Raw genomic sequence first — 21280 nt, forward strand, 5'->3', positions numbered from 1 at the left:
CTCAGCTGGCATTCTGTCTGGAATGGAGTGGAATGGAAATTTATAAGTGACCCCAAACTATACACTGCATCAGTTGTACTTTAAATGCAACAATGCCTACATGCATATTCCCTGTCAAAGAAATGAATAAAATAAAAAGTCAATTTAACATTTTCTTTTTTGAGCACCAGCTTACAGTAGAAATAAATTAAGGATGTGTTTTTATTACTGGTCAAACGAAAAACAACTCTTGGTTGGTTGTTGTTCAAAACACGCACTATCATCTTTAGATAGATTTTTCACTGATTATTTAGAAACTTTCATGGCAAAATAAAAAAAGAGATAGAAGTGACGTGCATATCAGGTTTCCCATCCAAGACATCAAACCTGTGATGCCAATAAATGCACGTACCTCCACGTCTGAGGCTTACATAACTAACTTCACCATTTGTAAGAGATACACAGGTATAAACAGCAAACCCTGGAGAGTAAACATTGAAGATAAACTGTGCAAAGAAGTTTCCTGAATACACCATTTGTATACTCACCATTTGTGAGTATAAAGGTCACAAGCAATAATAACACACTGCAAAAATGGGAAATAGCAGGTCTTTGAATTTACAAAAATGAATTTAGAATATGCAACGCAATTCATTTATATTCCTTTCAAGAACATGGTTCAATCATGTAGACTTCAGTTGTTTTTGAAGAATGTTAACTGCATGGATTAATTTTGCGTTGATTGAAATTGATTCAATTGAACATTTTAAATGATCAAATTAAATTTGGTCACTACCGTAAATGGTATATTTGAATCAAAGGGCGCCAGCAAGTGTAGGTGGCACTCCGGAACAGAAGGTGGCGGTAATGCGCTAAATGCCAACACAGTCAAACTGTCTCAACGAGGAAAACACCAAAACAAGAAGAATGTGAAGAAGAATGTTGAGTATGTGTTGATCGTGCAGTTCTACAGCAGCCATGTGTCGTCTCCGACACGAAAAAGTAAGTTAACATCAATCAAAATGATTTTTGTTAATGTTCATAAAGGTGACATTTTCATTAAATTTATGTTTTTGTACTGCATGTAACAGTTACAAAAGTCCGTTGACTTGTTTGTGCATAAAGTTATATTAATATATTGGTTTTCTTATAAATAAGTTAGCTAATACCATCACTACTTAGTTTAGCATTAATAATTGTGTTTCTCTGCTGACCCCCCCTGACGGTCCGTTCCTAACAACGGTATTTCAATGTAGCCAACGTAACGTCAATGGCAGCCGGTGAAGAGGAGCCAGTCTAGTGCAGCAGATTATTGGCGTATTTCAAGAGAATCGTTCAAATTGGTATACAAGCATGAAATTTGGCAGATACTCTCTAAGGGTCACTTTTTGGGAAAAAGGCGTTGGCCACCCAAAAATTCAACATGGTGGCCATTTTTTCAAGATGGCCGCTATTTCTGTCAAATACTCATTATGGCAATCATTCAAACAGTGATGTAGGCATAACATTTTGTGTTAGTATTCAACAATACTCTCTTAAGAATGTTTTTTTGGAAAACGGTGCTTGTCCCTCAAAAATTCAAGATGGCAACCATTTTTCAAGATGGCCGCCATTTCTCTTGAATCCTTACATCAATTTTTCAAATGGTGATGCTATCATCAAATTTGGTACAAATATTCTTCAAGGAACATTCTCATGGAAAAAGGTGTGTGCCACTCAAAAATTCAAGATGGCGACCATTTTCAAGATGGCCACCATTTCTGTCCAAGGGGGTAAGCGTCTCCTCACAACCCGAACCTCCTATGGTGCTATTTTGATGCTAATAAGCACTCACCCCCCGTTAGCATTCCATTAACTGCCATTCATTTTGACGCCACTTTGACAGCGAATAACTTTACATCTGAAGCGTTTAAAGACTATTTGTCCATTGTTTATTTCTAAAGAAACACGATAATGTATAAAAGGCTCCATTACCTTGTATCTCACGTTATGGCTCCGTAGCAGACGTTTTTGTAAAAGTAGGCTAACGATTGTGTCATAACCACGGGACGTACTGTCGCACAGTAGAGAAATTACCGTATAGTACAGGAGAAGCTCGCAGACAGTTTCGACTTACATTAGCTGTTTAAGTTGAATTACTAATGTTAACTATCATTTTAGTGATCAATAATTAGCCTGTGCCTATGTTATCTCCTTACATATACCTATGCTCTCCGTCTCTGCTAGATTGGGAATGATTGAGATTTCTCTTGGCACAGCTACCAGAAGACTTCCAACTTTCAGACACGTTGCTCACGGCACATTTACATCATCTCTCTCAGTTGGAGGCTGCGCAGTAACGCTTGGCGCTCACCGGAAAAGTGCTTCTAATGGCCTTCACTGGTCTCCGTCCAGAGCAACGGGATCTGTTGGTCCACTCTTATATACTGTCTATTTTTCTGTCAGAGCTCAATTTAATGTATTAAGGAAGGTTTTGTTTAATAGAGTGAACGTCATTACACAACCAGGGCACACTGGTGACTTCACTGCTGTGGAACTCAGCATGGGGTTCAGTGTCAGCTGATCTAGTTTTACTTACACTGTAGTTCTTGACTAGTAATAATAGTATAGCTAAGTTTAGTGTCCCAAATGCTGTCTAACAGCCCCTCATCAATTAGCTAGTATAGATGTAGTTAGATAGCCGCACCTGAATTGACAGGTTGTGCAAGCGTGGGAGAGCCGAGCCAAGGGTAAGCGGGGCCGTGATGTATATGTACATGACTTGTTCATGTATGCTTACCTGGAAGGTCTACAGATCACACAGGACTTACATTGCACTGGATGAATGATCGGGCTAGGTGTTGGTGACCCGAACCTAGTTGTATCCCATACCTGAATGTGTACTATGTCTATGATTGAGGTGGTAAAAGGATAACCCCTCGGCCTTGCGGTGGGCCGAGAGACGATTTCCTGATTCTGGACCGTGATGTATATGTACACCTTCCTGGATATGTTGCCCCCAATACAACACTTGCTGACTGCCAAGCAGGGAGGCATTGGCTACCATTTTTAACAGTTTTTATTATGACTCGGCAGGGCACAACCTCTCAATCTCAGGTTGGACACTCTAACCACAAGGCCTTTGAGCTGGTAAAAATGTGAATAGAACTTATGTTTTTTTTTTTTTTCAATCCTTCCTTTTAACTCAGTCCCAACAGAGTACAATATTAAAGCAACACCCACCTTGAAAAATGAATCTTGAATTTTTGCGATTGCCTTTTTCTAAAAGTGTGGCCGTTAGAGTATTTTTGCTAACATGCATGTGTGCATCAGTGTACATACTACCAAAATGACGACCATCTTGGAAAAGTTCTCCATCTTGAATTTTTATTGCCCATCCAATTTTTCCAAAAAGTGGCCTTAAGTATTTGTGGCATATTTTCTGTATAACTATTTGGAAACAGTGGCAATGAACATAGGACAGGAATGACAGCCATCTTGAAAAATGGTTTCCATCCTGAATTTTTACTGGCCACTTCTTTTTTCTAACAGTGGCCCTTCCTCTCTGTGGACTGCACCTTGCCGTGGTGGAGAGGCTTGTGTACTCCAATGAACCTGAGAGCTATGCCGGCGGGGATTTTATATCCCTGGCAAGTTTAACTAAGCCGGACAGGTCAAAGGAGAGGAGGCAGACAACGTAGACATTATGACTATTTGACAGAAATAGTGGCCATCTTGAAAATGGTCGCCATCCTGAATTTTTGAGTGGCACACACCTTTTTCCAAAAGAGTGTGCCTTGAAGAGTATTTCTGCCTAATTTTATGATTGCATCACCATTTGAACAATTGAAATAATTAATATTCGACAGGAACGGTGGCCATCTTTAAAAATGGCGGCCATCTTGAATTTTTGAGGGACAAGCATCTTTTGCCATTAACATGTCCTTTAGAGAGTATTTGTATCAAATTTTATGCTTGGATCACTGTTTGAATAATTGATATAATAAGCATTGAATAGCAATGCCACCTTATTGAATTCTTGAGTGCCCAACGCCTTTTTCCAAAATAGTGGCCCTTAGGGAGTATCTGTGCCAAATGCCATGCTTGTATACCAAAGTGAAAGATTTTTTTTACTCCTTCTGCTGCACTAGTCGGCCTAATTTTCCCCGAGCTTCACCCTCCACCTCAGGGAGAATGAGTGTTAGTAAAGTGGTCGGGTTTTGTTCGCGACATTTCCATTACACTAATGCTGTTGTAACGTTACTTTATGTAACAATTAAAAAGGTCCGTCGAGTAGTTTGCATAGACAGTTAAAGAAATGGACCAACAGATCCCGTTGCTCTGGACGGAGACCAGTGAAGTATATTAGAAGCACCATTCCGGTGATGGCTGAGCTTGAAGACATAGATGTGACGTGAGCAACCTGTCTGAAAGTTGTAAGTCTTCTGGTAGCTGTGCCAAGAGAAATCTCAATCATTCCCAATCTAGCAGAGACGGAGAGCATAGGTATATTTAAGGAGATAACATAGGCACAGGCTAATTATTGCTAACTAAAATGATAGTTAACATTATTAATTGAACTTAAACAGCTAATGTAAGTCGAAACTGCCTGCAAGCTTCTCCTGTACTATACGGTAATTCCTCTACTATGCGACAGTAAGTCGCGTGGTTATGACACAATTGTTAGCCTATTTTTACAGAAACGTCTGGTACGGAGCCATAACGTGAGATACAAGGTAATGAAGCCTTTTATACATTATCGTGTTTCTTTAGATATAAACAATGGACAAATAAAGTATTTAAATGCTTCAGATGTAAAGTTATTCGCTGTCAAAGTGATGTCAAAATGAATGGCAGTCAATGGAATGCTAATGGCGGGTGAGTGCTTGTTAGCATCAAAATGGCGCCATAGGAGGTACGCGTTGTGGAGAGAAGCTTACCCCCTTGGTTGTTTGGGCATAAAGTTATAAATATAAATATATTGGTTTGCTAATAGCTAAGGTTAGCTAGCTGATACCACCACTAGCTTACTACTTAGTTTACTATGTATAATTGTGTTTCTCTACTGACCCCCCCCCCCCCCCAACATTGTAGGAACCATGTTGTAATATTCTTAGAGAAATATGTACCCATATGACAGTATACACCAGTAGTTGACTTCAAAATTAAGCAAAAGTGCTAAACTAAGACGCTAATAAAAACAAAATTGTGTGATGATATAGATGCTGGATGGGAGTGTATCATCAAGGGAGTCTGTATCTACATGGGTGAAGATCCAGAATACATTGTGCAGCAATATGTGGTATGTGTTGTATGCTTACTACTCCCCTGTTTGTTCTCCTGATTGATCACTTGGGCTGAAATGATTCATTGATTAATAGAAAATGTATTAATTTCTAATTTTGATAATCTATTAAAACATTCTGTTTCATAGCATTGGCGCGTTTGTACCTTGGCGCATTGCTATTGTGATGGCGGATTTGTAATCTTTTGCATGTTTGTGTGCTGCTGCTCTTACCTGTGTGTGTAACAAGCACAGTGTGCGCGCTGTGCATAAGCCTAGGAGCGTTTTACTAATTTGCTGTTAAATTAACAATGAAATGCTGCGCTATTGACTTTAGACCAGGTTTTTGTTGGTCAATGGCGCGATCACTTCCCACTGCCTTAAGATAGCAATACGCCAAGAATTCACCTGAACACACCTCCCTGTAAGACCAGCACACCCATGGGCGCAAAGATGGGCGCAGGTGCATTTGCTATTTAAACGACGTGGGCACTGGACAGGAAATTGACAACTGCGTCGGTCTTAAACTAGCAAAGACACTTGCGTCGATAGGGCCCTTAGACTATTTCAGGGAAATGGTGTTATTCTTTTTTTATTTGCTCTCGGGGAGAGCACTGTTTGTGATAACAGTTCACAGTATTTTGTATTTGCACTTTTAAATCTAATGTGAAAAGAGTACTATATTTGTCTTTGCCATGTCCACTGAAGATATGTTTGAAGTATTATAAATGTCTTTGCTGTTCGAAGTCCACTATGAAGATATGTTTTGAAGTATGTACAGTACTGTGCAAAAGTCCTAGGCAGGTGTGAAAAAATGCTGTAAACTAAGAATGCTTTCAAAAATATAAATAATGATTGTTTATTTTTATCAATTTACAAAATGCAAAGTGAGCGAACAAAAGAAAAATCTACAACACATCAATATTTGGTGTTACTACCCTTTGCCTTCAAACCAGCATCAATTCTTATAGGTACACTTGCAAAAAGTCAGGGTTTTTGTAGGATTGTAGTCAGGCGTATGATCAACCAATTATAGTATATAGGTAGTTATACTGCATCAGCAAGGTCTCTCCCAGACAAATATTTCAAAGCAGACTGGTGTTTCCAGATGTGCTGTTCAAGCTCTTTTGAAAAAGCACAAAGAAACGGCCAACGTTGAGGATCGTAGACGCAGTGGTCGGCCAAGGAAACTTAGTGCAGCAGATGAAAAACACATCAAGCTTATTTTCCTTCGAAATCTGAAGATGTCCAGCAGTGCCATCAGCTCAGAACTGGCAGAAACCAGTGGGACCCAGGTACATCCATCTACTGTCCGGAGAAGTCTGGCCAGAAGTGGTCTTCATGGAAGAGTTGCAGCCAAAAAGCCATACCTCCGACATAGAAACAAGGCCAAGCGACTCAAGTATGCACGAAAACATAGGAACTGGGGTGAAGAAAAATGGCAGCAGGTGCTCTGGACTGATGAGTCAAAATTTTAAATATTTGGCTGTAGCAGAAGGCAGGTTGTTCACCGAAGGGCTGTAGAGCGGTACGATAATGAGTGTCTGCAGGCAACAGTGAAGCATGGTGGAGGTTCCTTGCAAGTTTGGGGCTGCATTTCTGCAAATGGAGTTGGAGATTTGGTCAGGATTAATGGTGTCCTCAATGCTGAGAAATACAGGCAGATACTTATCCATCATACAATACCATCAGGGCGGCGTATGATTGGCCCCAAATTTATTCTGCAGCAAGACAACGACCCCAAGGTCATTAAGAACTATCTTCAGCGTAAAGAAGAACAAGAAGTCCTGCAAGTGATGGCATGGCCCCCACAGAGCCCTGATCTCAGCATCATCGAGTCTGTCTGGGATTACATGAAGAGACAGAAGGATTTGAGGAAGCCTATATCCACAGAAGATCCGTGGTTAGTTCTCCAAGATGTTTGGAATAACCTACCTGCCGAGTTCCTTCAAAAACTGTGTGTAAGTGTACCTAGAAGAATTGATGTTGTCTTGAAGGCAAAGGGTGGTCACACTAAATATTGATTTGATTTAGATTTCTCTTCTGTTCATTCACTGCATTTTGTTAATTGATGAAAATAAACTATTAACACTTCCATTTTTGAAAGCATTCTTAGTTTACAGCATTTTTTTCATACCTGCCTAAAACTATTGCACAGTACTGTATATGCTCCTATTGTTACACTGTGAAGTAGAGGTGTGAACCTTCACTGATCTCCCTATTCAATTTGATTACGATTATCATGCCTTTGATTCGATATCTCGATGCATCAAATACATTTTTCTATTAAAGCCATAAAGGATATTTGACTTGACAGAATGCATTAAGATACTGTATAGTTCAATATAATACAGTTTTCTATATTACTTCATATTGTTGTTTTCATCCAAAAATACAAGTAGTAAGATATAAACAATCTTTTTTATTAAACAAAGTCTGAACACAGCAGACAGCACACGCACACACATACACGCACACGCGCACATACACGCACACACGCGCACACACACACACACACACACACACACACACACACACACACACACACCTACATGTTAGGCCTACATTAAATTGTAAACAGACCGACCCACGTGAGGTCAATGGGGAGTTAGCAATCAAACGTAAATAAGTGTACATGCATGGAATACAACTGCATTGCTTTTAATTTGAAGGCGACTGTTTTTTGTTGTTGCTTTTTTTGTGCGAACACATGCAGCTTCTTCTTCTCTGGTTGCAAGTCACAATTAAAAAGAAGTAGAAGAAGAACTGCAATGTGTCGAAAAGGTGACCGAGCCTTTGCAGTGGCTGCTCCAAACCTCTGGAATAGTTTACCTATTATAAGAACATCTCGGACCGTTGAAACATTCAAATCCTTGCTTAAGACTCACTACTATTCGTTGGCTTTCAATTCAAGTAGAGCTTTGACACCTTGTCCTTTTTTTTTCTCTACTGTTGGTTATTTTGTATTGTGTATTGTTTGTGTATATTATCATTTTGGGTTTCTTTGAGCTTGTTAAGCACTTTGGTCAACTATGGTTGTTTTTAAATGTGCTATATAAATAAAAGACAAAAAAGTATTGTCAGTTAGCCACATTCTGATCATGTGGGACCGATGTACACATTAAAATCAAGTACATTTTTTTCAGTGCACATTTAAAATCTTCTTATGAAGAACATATTTGATATTCCTGTTATTTGAATAAAAATAATATTGTTGAAAATGTCTTTATTAGGAGTTGCCCCTTGAGATGCAGCATCTCGTTTTCAAGGGGGTCCTTAACGATAAATAAATATACAGTACGATCATAATTAGACAAAAAAAAAAAGAACATCATAATCAGTCAGTCATAATCAAGTTTCAGGCAGAGCAAGAATGAAACTGGATATTAATAATATTAGAAGAGGTGTTATGGTGTTGTTGAGGATTATGGACAGGTACAGTTGGTACTGTAATAGGAAAACAGGGCATTTTTAAAGGAGTGGAGAGTGAATGGATCGAATGTTTACAGGTAGATTATTCCAATCTGAGGGGGCTTTAAACCTAAAGGATTTCTTAGCTGTAGCGAAAGATACAGCAGGAACATAAGAAAAAGTTGTGTAGGGTATTATGTAATACGTATTTAGTATTTGTTGTTTTTTATTGTATTATTTCAGAATGGCGGTAAACAACAGCTCCAGGGGGCAAATAGAGGCGGGCCAGATGGTGTCTGTATCCTTGAGTGATTGGTTAAGTCTTTAAAAATCTGGATTGCGTTGAAGACAATTTTAGTTAATATTTGTCGAGGAAGAAGAACACGCCTGTGCTGCAACTGAAGTCATGAGTGGATGTCCGTACTTTGAGAAGAGGCATTTGTATGTTCAAATGTCATTGCAGCTAAAATAGGGCTCTAAAGGATTTCTGATCACATTGTTTCCTTTTCTTCAAATTCGATTACATGCAGCCCTCTAACAATTCATTGCTAATCCTGCTGATGGGAAAACATCAAGTAACAAAACGCCTTCTCTCTTCGCACCGCAGGTTATTCAAAAACAAGCCTCCCAAAACAGAGGAAGATGAGGATGCCTCTCAGGCAGGCGTTAACAAGGCCAGTAAAGGAGGAATCATCTATGGGGACTACCTGCAGGTATAGAAAACATCACCTCACCAAGAAAGAGAAGTACTGGAATTTTGATTTGTTTGCAAATGCGTGCTCTTAAGTTGAGTGCTTCGTTTCTTCTCAACTCTCAGCTCGACAAAATCGTCTCAGCCCAGGTGTTGCAGAGTGAAGTAAAGGGCAATAAAATCCATGATGAGCACCTCTTCATTGTCACCCATCAAGGTAAAACTAGATTGATAGTGTTTGAGAGCCTTTTTGTACTTGTCTCACAGAATTTAATAGTTTTTTTAATCTTGTATTTAGTCATTTATTTAGTAATCTTGTATCGGGTTTTTTTGTTTAGGAGAATTTAACTTGTTTGCAATGCAGTTTCACTTGTGTTTAAAGAAAAATGTAAATCTCTAACTCTCATGAGTTTTTTTTTGTTTTTTTTTAAATGTCTCTCCTGAAAATATCCAATTGATTTTCAACCAAGAATCAATTTTGTATGTACATTATAAGGCTGAATACAAGAGAGTAACTTGCGCTCGATGGTGTTTTAAGCCCCCAACGTCGACTTCAAGGCAACGCTGCGGCTGTCGACTTCAAGGCACCTAACCCTAACCACTGCCTTATCCTAGTGCCTACATTGGGGGCATAAAACACCAAACACTGTAACTTGCTCAAATGGACATTTTTTGGTAGTGTAATTAGCCATGACTGCTTACAGACCTGTTTAACTTGTCATATTATACTAACATGTTTATGATGCTTAAACGTTTTGTCTTTTATTTCAGCATATGAACTGTGGTTCAAACAGATTTTGTTTGAACTTGATTCAGTGCGACATCTCTTCATCAGTGAACATGTAAGTTATATTGTTGGGGCCAAATAATCTTACAAACGTTATGTGATTATGTGTGTTTTCTTCATGAATCATATATAGAAACATATTTTCTAGTTTTCAAGTACCATCATCATGTTTTACCAATAAATTCAGATCTTTTTGATGTGAACTGTCAGTGTTGAAGATTGAGCGCTGCTCAAAATATGAAATCACAAAGTAGAAATAATTTGAGTAAATTGAAAAGTACAAAATACTCAGATGAGAACACAATAATAGTCAGATAAGTGCCTGTGTTAACAAGCAAGTCATATTCAATAAGAATTGTCTTATTCCGTCAATCTGGCTTTGGAATTCAGTCAGGAAAAAACAAGAAATGTTGTGCATCACTCCGGCTGATGTTCTAAATTAAAGCAGTTTTGATCCATGACTTTTTTTCCCCCTGGAAGAGCCACAAACTAGGTTAATAAAAAATGAATTCAGTTGTTGGGAATTGGTAAGGTACAGATTCAATTATTGGCAATTTATCAAAGATGTTTTATCTTCTGCTACTTGGGCGAAGTGATTTGCTCACAGCACCTGAGAAGCCCTGTGGTGAGGAGCTTCAGTTGTGGTTTCAGGTGCTAATCACTCCGTCCAAGTAGCAGAAGTAGCAGTGCTTCGCCTTCTGAGAATATAGTTCCCAGTTTCAAAAATGGCTGCTCAAAGGGCTCTTTAACCCCAAGATGGCGGGTAGTGAAGCTTTGTTACACACCACGTGACTAGGGGTTAGCCATTAGCTAATGTGTATGTGTTCGGTTAGCATGTAAGAAGAAAGAAAGCACTTAGAATCTTGATCCTCGGGGCAGTGATGATAACCAGTCTCCTTGTTTACTCACGACCTGGCCTAAAGCGAAGTTACTGCAGGGTCTGAGAATTTGTTTTACAAGGGGATGTTTATTTCATAGCCTCTGGTTGAGCTAACAGCTGATCTGTTCGCTGAAAGAATAACCAGTCCCTTTGTTTACACAGGCAACGGTCTTGTTGCACCGCGGTGCTGTGGTCGGAATGAATGCAAATAGACGGTTTATTCTCTCACTTAGTACAGTAACTTCTCTGCGTCGGGAGATAGCATTTAGTTTCAATAAGCTACATACTATATTTAACACAACATCAACAGTATCGTGATCAATGATACATTCACAGCACAACTGGGACGCACATATATTCCTCTGCCCAGAAACCTCAAGCCTTCTTACTGTGTGTTCCGTTCGTTTGTCCATAGATCTCCACGGTACAACAGAACGAAGTCTGGATCGCTCGTCAGCGATTTCACAGAGAACTTGTCTCTTAGCAGGCAGTGAGTACAAGTTCAGTCGACTTGAGAAGAAAAATAGTGATTTCCTCTTCTGTGGATATGAAAACACTGGTGTGTGTTTTCACAGGATCCAAGGTGCTTCCAAATAATCCACTTCCACCAGGAAATGAACTATTTAAAGTACAAACAAACGTTCGCCTGTGTGTCAACCTGTAGCTGCTGGCGCGGCAGTGGAAAGACAAAGGAGGGAGAGGGTTCAGCGTATTTATTCCGCAGATCAGCTGATCATGGACCCCCATTGTGTTCAGGGTCCGCCAGCCAATGGGAAATCAGAGAATCCATTTTGACATCAGGGTTCTTTAGACTTCCGGCCATTCTGAGATGTCCCCTCTCATAGAGGTGTGAAATGTTTAGGCTCTTTGTCCCAGAGGGCGTTCAGGCTGTACAGTTGCCTGTAGGCCGCAATTCTTTTGTCTGGGAAAGCCACATGGTTGAGATCTCTGTTTAAGCTCAGGTTTAATTCCCTATCTCTTGGTCCCAACACAGTTTTTTTTTTTTTTCATTGTAGGTCAGAGATGACCGCAACATGCTGAAAGTCAACAATCGCATCCACAGGATTGTGATGATCTTTAAGCTGTTGGTCGACCAGCTTGCGGTTTTGGAAACAATGACAGCATTGGACTTTTTTGACTTTAGGTAAGCGCATAAAAAACTTCTGGCCTTTTCTACTTCAGCCCAAAAAAAAATTTACAAGATGCACTCATGACAGTTCACTCTGTCTGTGCTGTGTGCATGTATGCTTACTTGTGTGTTCTTGTGTGTAGGGAATACCTGGCTCCAGCCTCTGGATTCCAAAGCCTTCAGTTTCGGATGTTGGAGAACAAAATCGGGGTCCCGGACAACCTGAGGGTTCCATACAACAGACGCCATTACAGAGACAATTTCAAGGGTCATGAGAGGGAGATGCTGCTCGCCACTGAACAGGAGCCAACACTTTTAAAACTAGTCGAGGTACGACTTACAACTGGCAAACACTTGCACTTGGTCAGAGGTTTTTAAACTGAGTCAATTAAAGAGGGCATCATTTCAATTTACTGTATATTCTGTATTTCTTTTCAACATTGTTTGTTGTATCTTGCTCTGGATAAGCTACTGACCAGGGTATGAGTGTGATAAAAACCCTTGGCTCTTCTTCTCAGGAGTGGCTGGAGAGAACTCCTGGCTTGGAGGTGGACGGATTCAATTTCTGGGAAAGGCTGGAAATCAATATTTTTGATGGGCTGAATCTGGAAAAGGAGAAAATCGAGGTAAGAGATGACTCCAGCTTTCAGAACAAACTTTCTTTGCTCTCCCTGGATGACTGACAGAGAGTGTATTTTTATTTACGGGTTCCTTTTTTTTTTTTAAGAAAATGGAAGATTCTGAGGACAAGGAAGAAATGATGGCTGAACTGGTCAAACAGAAAGAACTGTTTACTTCTCTCTTTGATGAAAAGCGTCATGACCATCTCCTTAGCAAAGGTGAGTGCTTTCTACAAATTGAAAGAAAAAGAAAATAACTGATTAATCAATTGTCATAATCCAGTGAATGTCAAAACTACACAATTAAAGACACTTATTTTTACTGTCAAAGTACTGTAGGCTAATATATATATTTTTATTTTTGCTGACAAGGTGAGAGGCGGCTCTCTTACAAGGCTCTCCAAGGTGCCCTGATGATCAACTTCTACAGGTATGTGGTTTTTACGGCGTTCGTTCACCTTTAATTATGCAGTGACCCAACGTGACACAAGACTCATTAAGACTACACAAGAATTAGCAGTCAGTCACTGCATGGTGATAATGTGAAACTGCTGGGTTAAAGACGTTAACTCCATTGAGGGTAGTGAGCAGGCTTGTTTTACAACTTCTATCAACACCACCCAGAAACATTTTCATACTTATACTTGATCGTCTGTACGAGAGATCCTAAATAAATCAAATACAGCAAATACTAAAATCTTCTTTTACCTTTTAGGGAAGAGCCGAGGTTCCAGGTTCCTTTCCAGCTGCTCACATCTCTCATGGATATTGACACCATCATGACAAAATGGCGATGTAAGTTACTGTAGCATATGCTCACCAGTAGGGCTGGGTATCGTTCAAAAATTTCCGATACCGATACCAATACCAATACCGTGATTTCGACTGACTACGTTTTTTGATACCAATTTTATAAAAGAAAAAAAAATTACAACATTCCACATTACAGCACAAAACTTTTTATTTATTTTTCCGCTCCTACTACGTGAGCCCCATCTCTTTGCGTAACATAGAGTTTTTCCTGCCTGCCTCTACGACGTGTAACGTTAGACAGCCAATCACAGATGTTATTAGATCTCGGTAGAAGCATGCTGCATGCTTATTGGCACACTGACGCTGATGAGATTTACTCCTTAGGTATTGAAATTGGGTATTGAATGACGAGGCATTTTTTGATACTTGATACTTTAGAGGCAATTCGGTCAGCGCCTAAAAAGTATTGCATTTGGTACCCACCCATACTCACAAGTGAAAAAGAACAGAAAAAAGTGCAGGGAGAAAATAGGAGCATGTCTACTAGAAACCAATGCTTTCATATTTCGCCCAAGGGCAGAGCTGGACTAACAACGGAGTTTACAGAGCCAAAGTTAGGTCAGGACCTCAGAGGCAGAAGATTCTTATAACATCCTCTTCGCCTGCTGATCAATACAACAACCTATTCCCATGAAATACATGTTTTACTCTCCTGTCACACATATGTCTAACCAATTTATAGCTCAAATGAAATGCAGCTCACATGCAGGGCCAAACCATTGCTCATATCACAGAGCATATTTCTGTTTTTTGTTTTTTAGACAATCATGTATGCATGGTGCATCGTATGATTGGCAGCAAAGCCGGCACAGAGGGTTCATCTGGCTACCACTACCTGAGATCTACTGTCAGGTATTGTACGCTATAAACTTTAACCTACTGATTAAACACTTTACCCTGCACATATTGTTGTGAAACAATCCGATCACGATTGTTTTGGTTCAAAGGAACACGGCCTCACCGCTATGGAGGAAATATTTATTCCAATATGGGGTTAATGCCAATAAATGCACGTACCTCCACGTCTGAGGCTTACATAACTAACTTCACCATTTGTAAGAGACAATACACACAGGTATAAACAGCAAACCCTGGAGAGTAAACATTGAAGATAAACCGTGACCGAGAGAGCAATGTACAGAGAAGTTTCCTGAATACACCATTTGTTCTGAGTATAAAGGTCATAAGCAATAATAAAACATTTAAAATCTTCTTATGAAGAACATATTTGATATTCCTGTTATTTGAATTAAAGTAATATGTATTTAGTATCTGTTGTTTTTCATTTTATTATTTGAAAAAGGGTCTTGTGATGTTCTTTTAGCAAGTCAGTCAACAAAGTCCAGAAGGTGGTCCTGGTTCAAGGTAAACAACAGCTCCATGGGGCAAATAGAGGCGGGCCGGATGGTATCTGTATCCTTAAGAGTGATTGGATGGGCTGAGTCTTTAAAAATCTGGATTGCGTTGAAGACAATTTTAGTTAATATTTGTCGAGGAAGAAGAACACTCCTGTGCCGCAACTGAAGTCATGAGTGGATGTCCGTACTTTGAGAAGAGGCATTTGTATGTTCAAATGTCATTGCAGCTAAAATAGGGCTCTAAAGGATTTCTGATCACATTGTTTCCTTTTCTTCAAATTCAATTACATGCAGCCCTCTAACAATTCATTGCTAATCCTGCTGATGGGAAAACATCAAGTAACAAAACGCCTTCTCTCTTCGCACCGCAGGTTATTCAAAAACAAGCCTCCCAAAACAGAGGAAGATGAGGATGCCTCTCAGGCAGGCGTTAACAAGGCCAGTAAAGGAGGAATCATCTATGGGGACTACCTGCAGGTATAGAAAACACCACCTATCAAACGTATTGGTTTGTACCTGGCTTTTTTTTTAAAGAAAGAGAAGTACTAGAATTTTGATTTGTTTGCAAATGTGTGCTCTTAAGTTGAGTGCTTCGTTTCTTCTCAACTCTCAGCTCGACAAAATCGTCTCAGCCCAGGTGTTGCAGAGTGAAGTAAAAGGCAATAAAATCCATGATGAGCACCTCTTCATTGTCACCCATCAAGGTAAAACTAGATTGATAGTGTTTGAGAGCCTTTTTGTACTTGTCTCACAGAATGTAATAGTTTTTTTAATCTTGTATTTAGTCATTTATTTAGAAATGTAGTATCAGGTGTTTTTTTGTTTAGGAGAATTTAACTTGTTTGCAATGCAGTTTCACTTGTGTTTAAAAAAAAATTTAAATCTCTAAATCTCATGAGTTAATTTTTTTTTAAAATGTCTCTTCTGAAAATATCCAATTGATGTTCAACCAAGAATCAATTTTGTATGTACATTATAAGGCTGAATACAAGAGAGTAACTTGCTCAAATTGACATTTTTTGGTAGTGTAATTAGCCATGACTGCTTACAGACCTGTTTAACTTGTCATATTATACTAACATGTTTATGATGCTTAAACGTTTTGTCTTTTATTTCAGCATATGAACTGTGGTTCAAACAGATTTTGTTTGAACTTGATTCAGTGCGACATCTCTTCATCAGTGAACATGTAAGTTATATTTTCGGGGCGAAATAATCTTACAAACGTTGTGATTATGTGTGTTTTCTTCATGAATCATATATAGAAACATATTTTCTAGTTTTCAAGTACCATCATCATTTTTTACCAATAAATTCAGATCTTTTTGATGTGAACTGTCAGTGTTGAAGATTGAGCGCTGCTCAAAATATGAAATTACGAAGTAGAAATAATTTGAGTAGTGCCTGTGTTAACAAGCCAGTCATATTCAATAAGAATTGTCTTATTCCGTCAATCTGGCTTTGGAATTCAGTCAGGAAAAAACAAGAAATGTTGTGCATCACTCCAGCTGATATTCTAAATTAAAATTTGAGCAGTTTTGATCCATGACTTTTTTTTTTTCCCCTGTAAGAGGCCCAAACTAGGTTAATAAAAAATGAATACAGTATTTTTTTTTTATTATTGTAGGTCAGAGATGAACGCAACATGCTGAAAGTCAACAATCGCATCCACAGGATTGTGATGATCTTTAAGCTGTTGGTCGACCAGTTTGCGGTTTTGGAAACAATGACAGCATTGGACTTTTTTGACTTTAGGTAAGCGCATAAATAACTTCTGGCCTTTTCTACTTCAGCTCTAAAAAAAATGTTTTAATGCACTCATGACAGTTCTGTCTGTGCTGTGTGCATGTATGCTTACTTGTGTGTTCTTGTGTGTAGGGAATACCTGGCTCCAGCCTCTGGATTCCAAAGCCTTCAGTTTCGGATCTTGGAGAACAAAATCGGGGTCCCGGACAACCTGAGGGTTCCATACAACAGACGCCATTACAGAGACAATTTCAAGGGTCATGAGAGTGAGATGCTGCTCGCCACTGAACAGGAGCCAACACTTTTAAAACTAGTCGAGGTACGACTTACAACTGGCAAACACTAACAAACTGCGTCAATTAAAGAGGGCATCATTTCATTTTTACTGTATATCTCTGTATTTCTTTTCAACATTGTTTGTTGTATCTTGCTCTGGATAAGCTACTGACCAGGGTATGAGTGTGATAAAAACCTTTGGCTCTTCTTCTCAGGAGTGGCTGGAGAGAACTCCTGGCTTGGAGGTGGACGGATTCAATTTCTGGGAAAGGCTGGAAATCAATATTTTTGATGGGCTGAATCTGGAAAAGGAGAAAATCGAGGTAAGAGATGACTCCAGCTTTCAGAACAAACTTTCTTTGCTCTCCCTGGATGACTGACAGAGAGTGTATTTTTATTTACGGGTTCCTTTTTTTTTTTTAAGAAAATGGAAGATTCTGAGGACAAGGAAGAAATGATGGCTGAACTGGTCAAACAGAAAGAACTGTTTACTTCTCTCTTTGATGAAAAGCGTCATGACCATCTCCTTAGCAAAGGTGAGTGCTTTCTACAAATTGAAAGAAAAAGAAAATAACTGATTAATCAATTGTCATAATCCAGTGAATGTCAAAACTACACAATTAAAGACACTTATTTTTACTGTCAAAGTACTGTAGGCTAATATATATATTTTTATTTTTGCTGACAAGGTGAGAGGCGGCTCTCTTACAAGGCTCTCCAAGGTGCCCTGATGATCAACTTCTACAGGTATGTGGTTTTTACGGCGTTCGTTCACCTTTAATTATGCAGTGACCCAACGTGACACAAGACTCATTAAGACTACACAAGAATTAGCAGTCAGTCACTGCATGGTGATAATGTGAAACTGCTGGGTTAAAGACGTTAACTCCATTGAGGGTAGTGAGCAGGCTTGTTTTACAACTTCTATCAACACCACCCAGAAACATTTTCATACTTATACTTGATCGTCTGTACGAGAGATCCTAAATAAATCAAATACAGCAAATACTAAAATCTTCTTTTACCTTTTAGGGAAGAGCCGAGGTTCCAGGTTCCTTTCCAGCTGCTCACATCTCTCATGGATATTGACACCCTCATGACAAAATGGCGATGTAAGTTACTGTAGCATATGCTCACCAGTAGGGCTGGGTATCGTTCAAAAAATTCCGATACCGATACCAATACCAATACCGTGACTTCGATACTAACCAACTAACCAATATTTTTTTTGACACCAACTTATAAAACAAAAAGAAATTACAATATTCCACATTACGGCACAAATCTTTTTATTTATTTTTCCGCTCCTACTACGTGAGCCCTGTCTCTGTGCGTAACGTAGAGTTTTTCCTGCCTGCCTCTACGACGTGTAATGTTAGACAGCCAATCACAGATGTTATTAGATCTCGGTAGAAGCATGCTGCATGCTTATTGGCTCACTGACGCTGATGAGATTTACTCCTTAGGTATTGAAATTGGGTATTGAATGACGAGGCATTTTTCGTTACCTGATTCTTATAACATCCTCTTCGCCTGCTGATCAATCCAACAACCTATTCCCATGAAATACATGTTTTACTCTCCTGTCACACATATGTCTAAACAATTTATAGCTCAAATGAAATGCAGCTCACATGCAGGGCCAAACCATTGCTCATATCACAGAGCATATTTCTGTCTTTTGTTTTTTAGACAATCATGTATGCATGGTGCATCGTATGATTGGCAGCAAAGCCGGCACAGGGGGTTCATCTGGCTACCACTACCTGAGATCTACTGTCAGGTATTGTACGCTATAAAACTTTAACCTACTGATTAAACACTTTACATTGATTAACACATATTGTTGTGAAACAATCCGATCACGATTGTTTTGGTTCAAAGGAACACGCCAACTTATTAACTATATTCTCAGAAAGGCGAAGCACTGTTACTCTGCTCCTCACCACAGGGCTTCTCAGGTGCTGCAATCAAATCACTCTGCCCAAGTAGCAGAAGTAGCAGTGCTTTGCCTTCTGAGAATTAGTTTCCAGTTTGTATACGGTTAGAAGATGGCTGTGTCTCACGTGACCTTGTTATTTGTACACGCTGTGACTATACAAATCACAACATGTAAATAGGAAAATGTTGGCGTTATTTTGTCACTTATTGGGAGCAGTAGGCTAGTTGGAGCCGGTTACCTCCAGGATCTGGGCTAACTAGGCATCAGACAGAGTTACAACACACACGGAGATGAGAAGGGTATGTATGGATTTATCTAACTCTGGGGGATACGGTGAATAAGCTAAAGTCCCAATAAGTCGGCGTGTTCCTTTAAATCCTATCATCTACTGGTTTGACCCCTGTGAGTTGATTCTGAAAGCAGTGGCGAGCGCTCGGAGAACAAAGTGTCACAAAGCAGGATTCAGTTCACAATGTTCTAAAGGTTCAATGAGACACACAAGGATATACTGTAGCCTACATATTTTCTAACAATCGCTACATTGATTTAGTAGCGCGTAGTAATATACAAAAGAGTCAGGATGGGCAGAAAGATTGTCTCATAGGAAAACAGTGCTGCAATTTAGGATACAAATGAGAACAACTTTCTTCAGACTTCACAGAATGGAATGAAACATTCCAACATTTTATCTCTGCTTAGTACCTTTTAAAGAGCTATATAGAATAAATGTATTATTATTATTATTACTATTATTCACAACACATATCTTAATCACTTCAGAATTAATTTAGATAAGGACAGGACACTGCTACTCTGTGCTTATCTGAATGAACCTGTCATATGGTCACTTCTTCCTGACATGCACAAACTATATTTAAAGTTCATTTCAAAGGAGCCACGACAAGTTCTTTACTCGCTGGCCATTATTAGTTTCATTTATCTTTTGTCCTTCAGAAAGTACAATTTGTAACAGATGCATAATTATATTTTGAGTACATGAGTTAAATATTCAATAAATGATTTTCTTTCCCTTTAGTGACCGCTACAAAGTGTTTGTGGATCTGTTCAATCTGGCAACGTTCCTGGTGCCTCGCCACTGGGTGCCCAAGCTAAATCCCACCATTCATACGTTCCTCTACATGGCCGAATGTTGTGACAGCTCCTACTGCAGCAGTGAAGACTCAGACTAGGGGGATCAATCTCAGTCGTCTGTCCTGGCTTACTTTTTCATCGTAACTGACATCAAAAGAGTAGATCCATTGCACAGCTGAAAGGTTTTAGTAACACGTGCATAAAGTAGGAGGATGAAGAAAACTCTTAAAACACAGGAAGATGGAATGTTTGGAGCATCTCTGTGTTTTTTTGTTTGTTTGTTTTTTACAGTTGAAAAAAGATGTTGGAGTGAAGCATGGCACAGGGAGGGGTCATTTGACATAGTTGACAATCTAAACCACCAAAATATCCATTAGGGAGAGACACTTGATACCATGATGGTATTATTGGTTGGGATTTAAAGAATGTTAGCATTTGGATTGTGACAAGTAGAAAAAAAAAAGAAAGAAAAATAGATTTTTCATCTCATTGTGACACTAAAAGCATGCCAAATATCCTACACTTATGTTAACAAAGAACAGAACAGCAAATTACTAGCTCATTAGTTACATCAGACAGCAGCACCAAGGTTTATACGCCTCTTGTGTCTGACCCTGAACAATTCAAATGGCCAAATTAGACTATTTTATTTTAATTTCTAATCGTAACCGGTGACAAAGTATAGCAGATGGCTCCTTGATTAAATTAGCTTTGATGTTTTTTTTTCAATACAATTATGTACATTCCCTGTGACTGACCTGAAAGCAAATGGATCAGTGAGAGCAGTGATGAAACCGGTGGCTATGATGGGTTTTTACAAACGCATTATTTTTCAAGTCAGCATGGGAAATGTGTCAGAGAGCCATTTTAGACTATTGGGATGTGTGTACATACAATTATAATAAAGCTCTGTATAAACAATGTCAACATCTACAATGGAACAATTTGCACAGCATAATGCATTTGTACATAATGTTAATAATGTAGTTCTGTAATGTTTTGTATAGTATGCTTTATGGTATTACATTAATTGTACATAAATTGTTGTGTATTTATGCAATGATTGATCTCTGTATAGATACATGTATGAACCATATCAGCCAAAACATTTATCTATCTTATGTATTTAATAAGTAATAAAAAAATTTTGTACAGTGCATTTATTCCTATCATTATAGTTTGTCGATCACTCAGGTATGATCCAGCACTTATCAGCATCTAAAGTGATTTATTTTGTTTTAGTGATGTAACATTGTGACATTTCAATAAAAAATAAAAACATTTAAAATGACA

At 38.8% G+C, this 21280-nt stretch overlaps 2 protein-coding genes and 1 long non-coding RNA gene across 3 annotated transcripts; 2 read left to right on the forward strand and 1 right to left on the reverse strand.

The window, feature by feature from the left end:
- Nucleotides 1-2792: 2792 nt before the first annotated feature.
- Nucleotides 2793-6170, reverse strand: LOC116052913. The gene is made up of 3 exons (XR_004105688.1): nucleotides 6160-6170; nucleotides 2990-2992; nucleotides 2793-2902 (listed from the first exon to the last, which is right to left on the reverse strand). It is a non-coding gene; the product is annotated as an uncharacterized LOC116052913 (long non-coding RNA).
- A 2815-nt stretch (nucleotides 6171-8985) lies between these two features.
- On the forward strand, nucleotides 8986-19925 carry LOC116052895 (tryptophan 2,3-dioxygenase A-like). The gene is made up of 12 exons (XM_036001034.1): nucleotides 8986-9094; nucleotides 9261-9366; nucleotides 9471-9561; nucleotides 10116-10186; nucleotides 12028-12155; nucleotides 12284-12470; nucleotides 12659-12766; nucleotides 12868-12979; nucleotides 13133-13190; nucleotides 13476-13555; nucleotides 14335-14513; nucleotides 19266-19925. The coding sequence occupies exons 1-11, from the start codon at nucleotides 9060-9062 to the stop codon at nucleotides 14439-14441; spliced, it is 1083 nt and encodes a 360-aa protein (XP_035856927.1). The 5' UTR covers nucleotides 8986-9059; the 3' UTR covers nucleotides 14442-14513; nucleotides 19266-19925.
- Nucleotides 14988-21265, forward strand: LOC116052894 (tryptophan 2,3-dioxygenase A-like). Its single transcript, XM_031303721.2, has 12 exons — nucleotides 14988-15136; nucleotides 15303-15408; nucleotides 15545-15635; nucleotides 16050-16120; nucleotides 16559-16686; nucleotides 16810-16996; nucleotides 17169-17276; nucleotides 17378-17489; nucleotides 17643-17700; nucleotides 17986-18065; nucleotides 18646-18736; nucleotides 19932-21265. The coding sequence occupies exons 1-12, from the start codon at nucleotides 15102-15104 to the stop codon at nucleotides 20083-20085; spliced, it is 1221 nt and encodes a 406-aa protein (XP_031159581.1). The 5' UTR covers nucleotides 14988-15101; the 3' UTR covers nucleotides 20086-21265.
- Nucleotides 21266-21280: the final 15 nt, after the last annotated feature.

This window comes from Sander lucioperca, chromosome 1 (genome assembly GCF_008315115.2).
Source record: "Sander lucioperca isolate FBNREF2018 chromosome 1, SLUC_FBN_1.2, whole genome shotgun sequence".
NCBI classification, from domain to species: Eukaryota; Metazoa; Chordata; class Actinopteri; order Perciformes; family Percidae; genus Sander; species Sander lucioperca.

Bases quoted from the DNA above. Each gene is read 5' to 3' on its own strand.
- LOC116052895 (XM_036001034.1), top strand. From the start codon at position 9,060: ATGAGTGGATGTCCGTACTTTGAGAAGAGGCATTT. The intron at 10,187-12,027 runs GTAAGTTATATT...TTTTCATTGTAG, and splicing joins ATCTCTTCATCAGTGAACAT to GTCAGAGATGACCGCAACAT. The intron at 12,156-12,283 runs GTAAGCGCATAA...TCTTGTGTGTAG, and splicing joins TTGGACTTTTTTGACTTTAG to GGAATACCTGGCTCCAGCCT.
- LOC116052894 (XM_031303721.2), top strand. From the start codon at position 15,102: ATGAGTGGATGTCCGTACTTTGAGAAGAGGCATTT. The intron at 17,277-17,377 runs GTAAGAGATGAC...TTTTTTTTTAAG, and splicing joins TGGAAAAGGAGAAAATCGAG to AAAATGGAAGATTCTGAGGA. The intron at 17,701-17,985 runs GTATGTGGTTTT...TTTACCTTTTAG, and splicing joins CTGATGATCAACTTCTACAG to GGAAGAGCCGAGGTTCCAGG.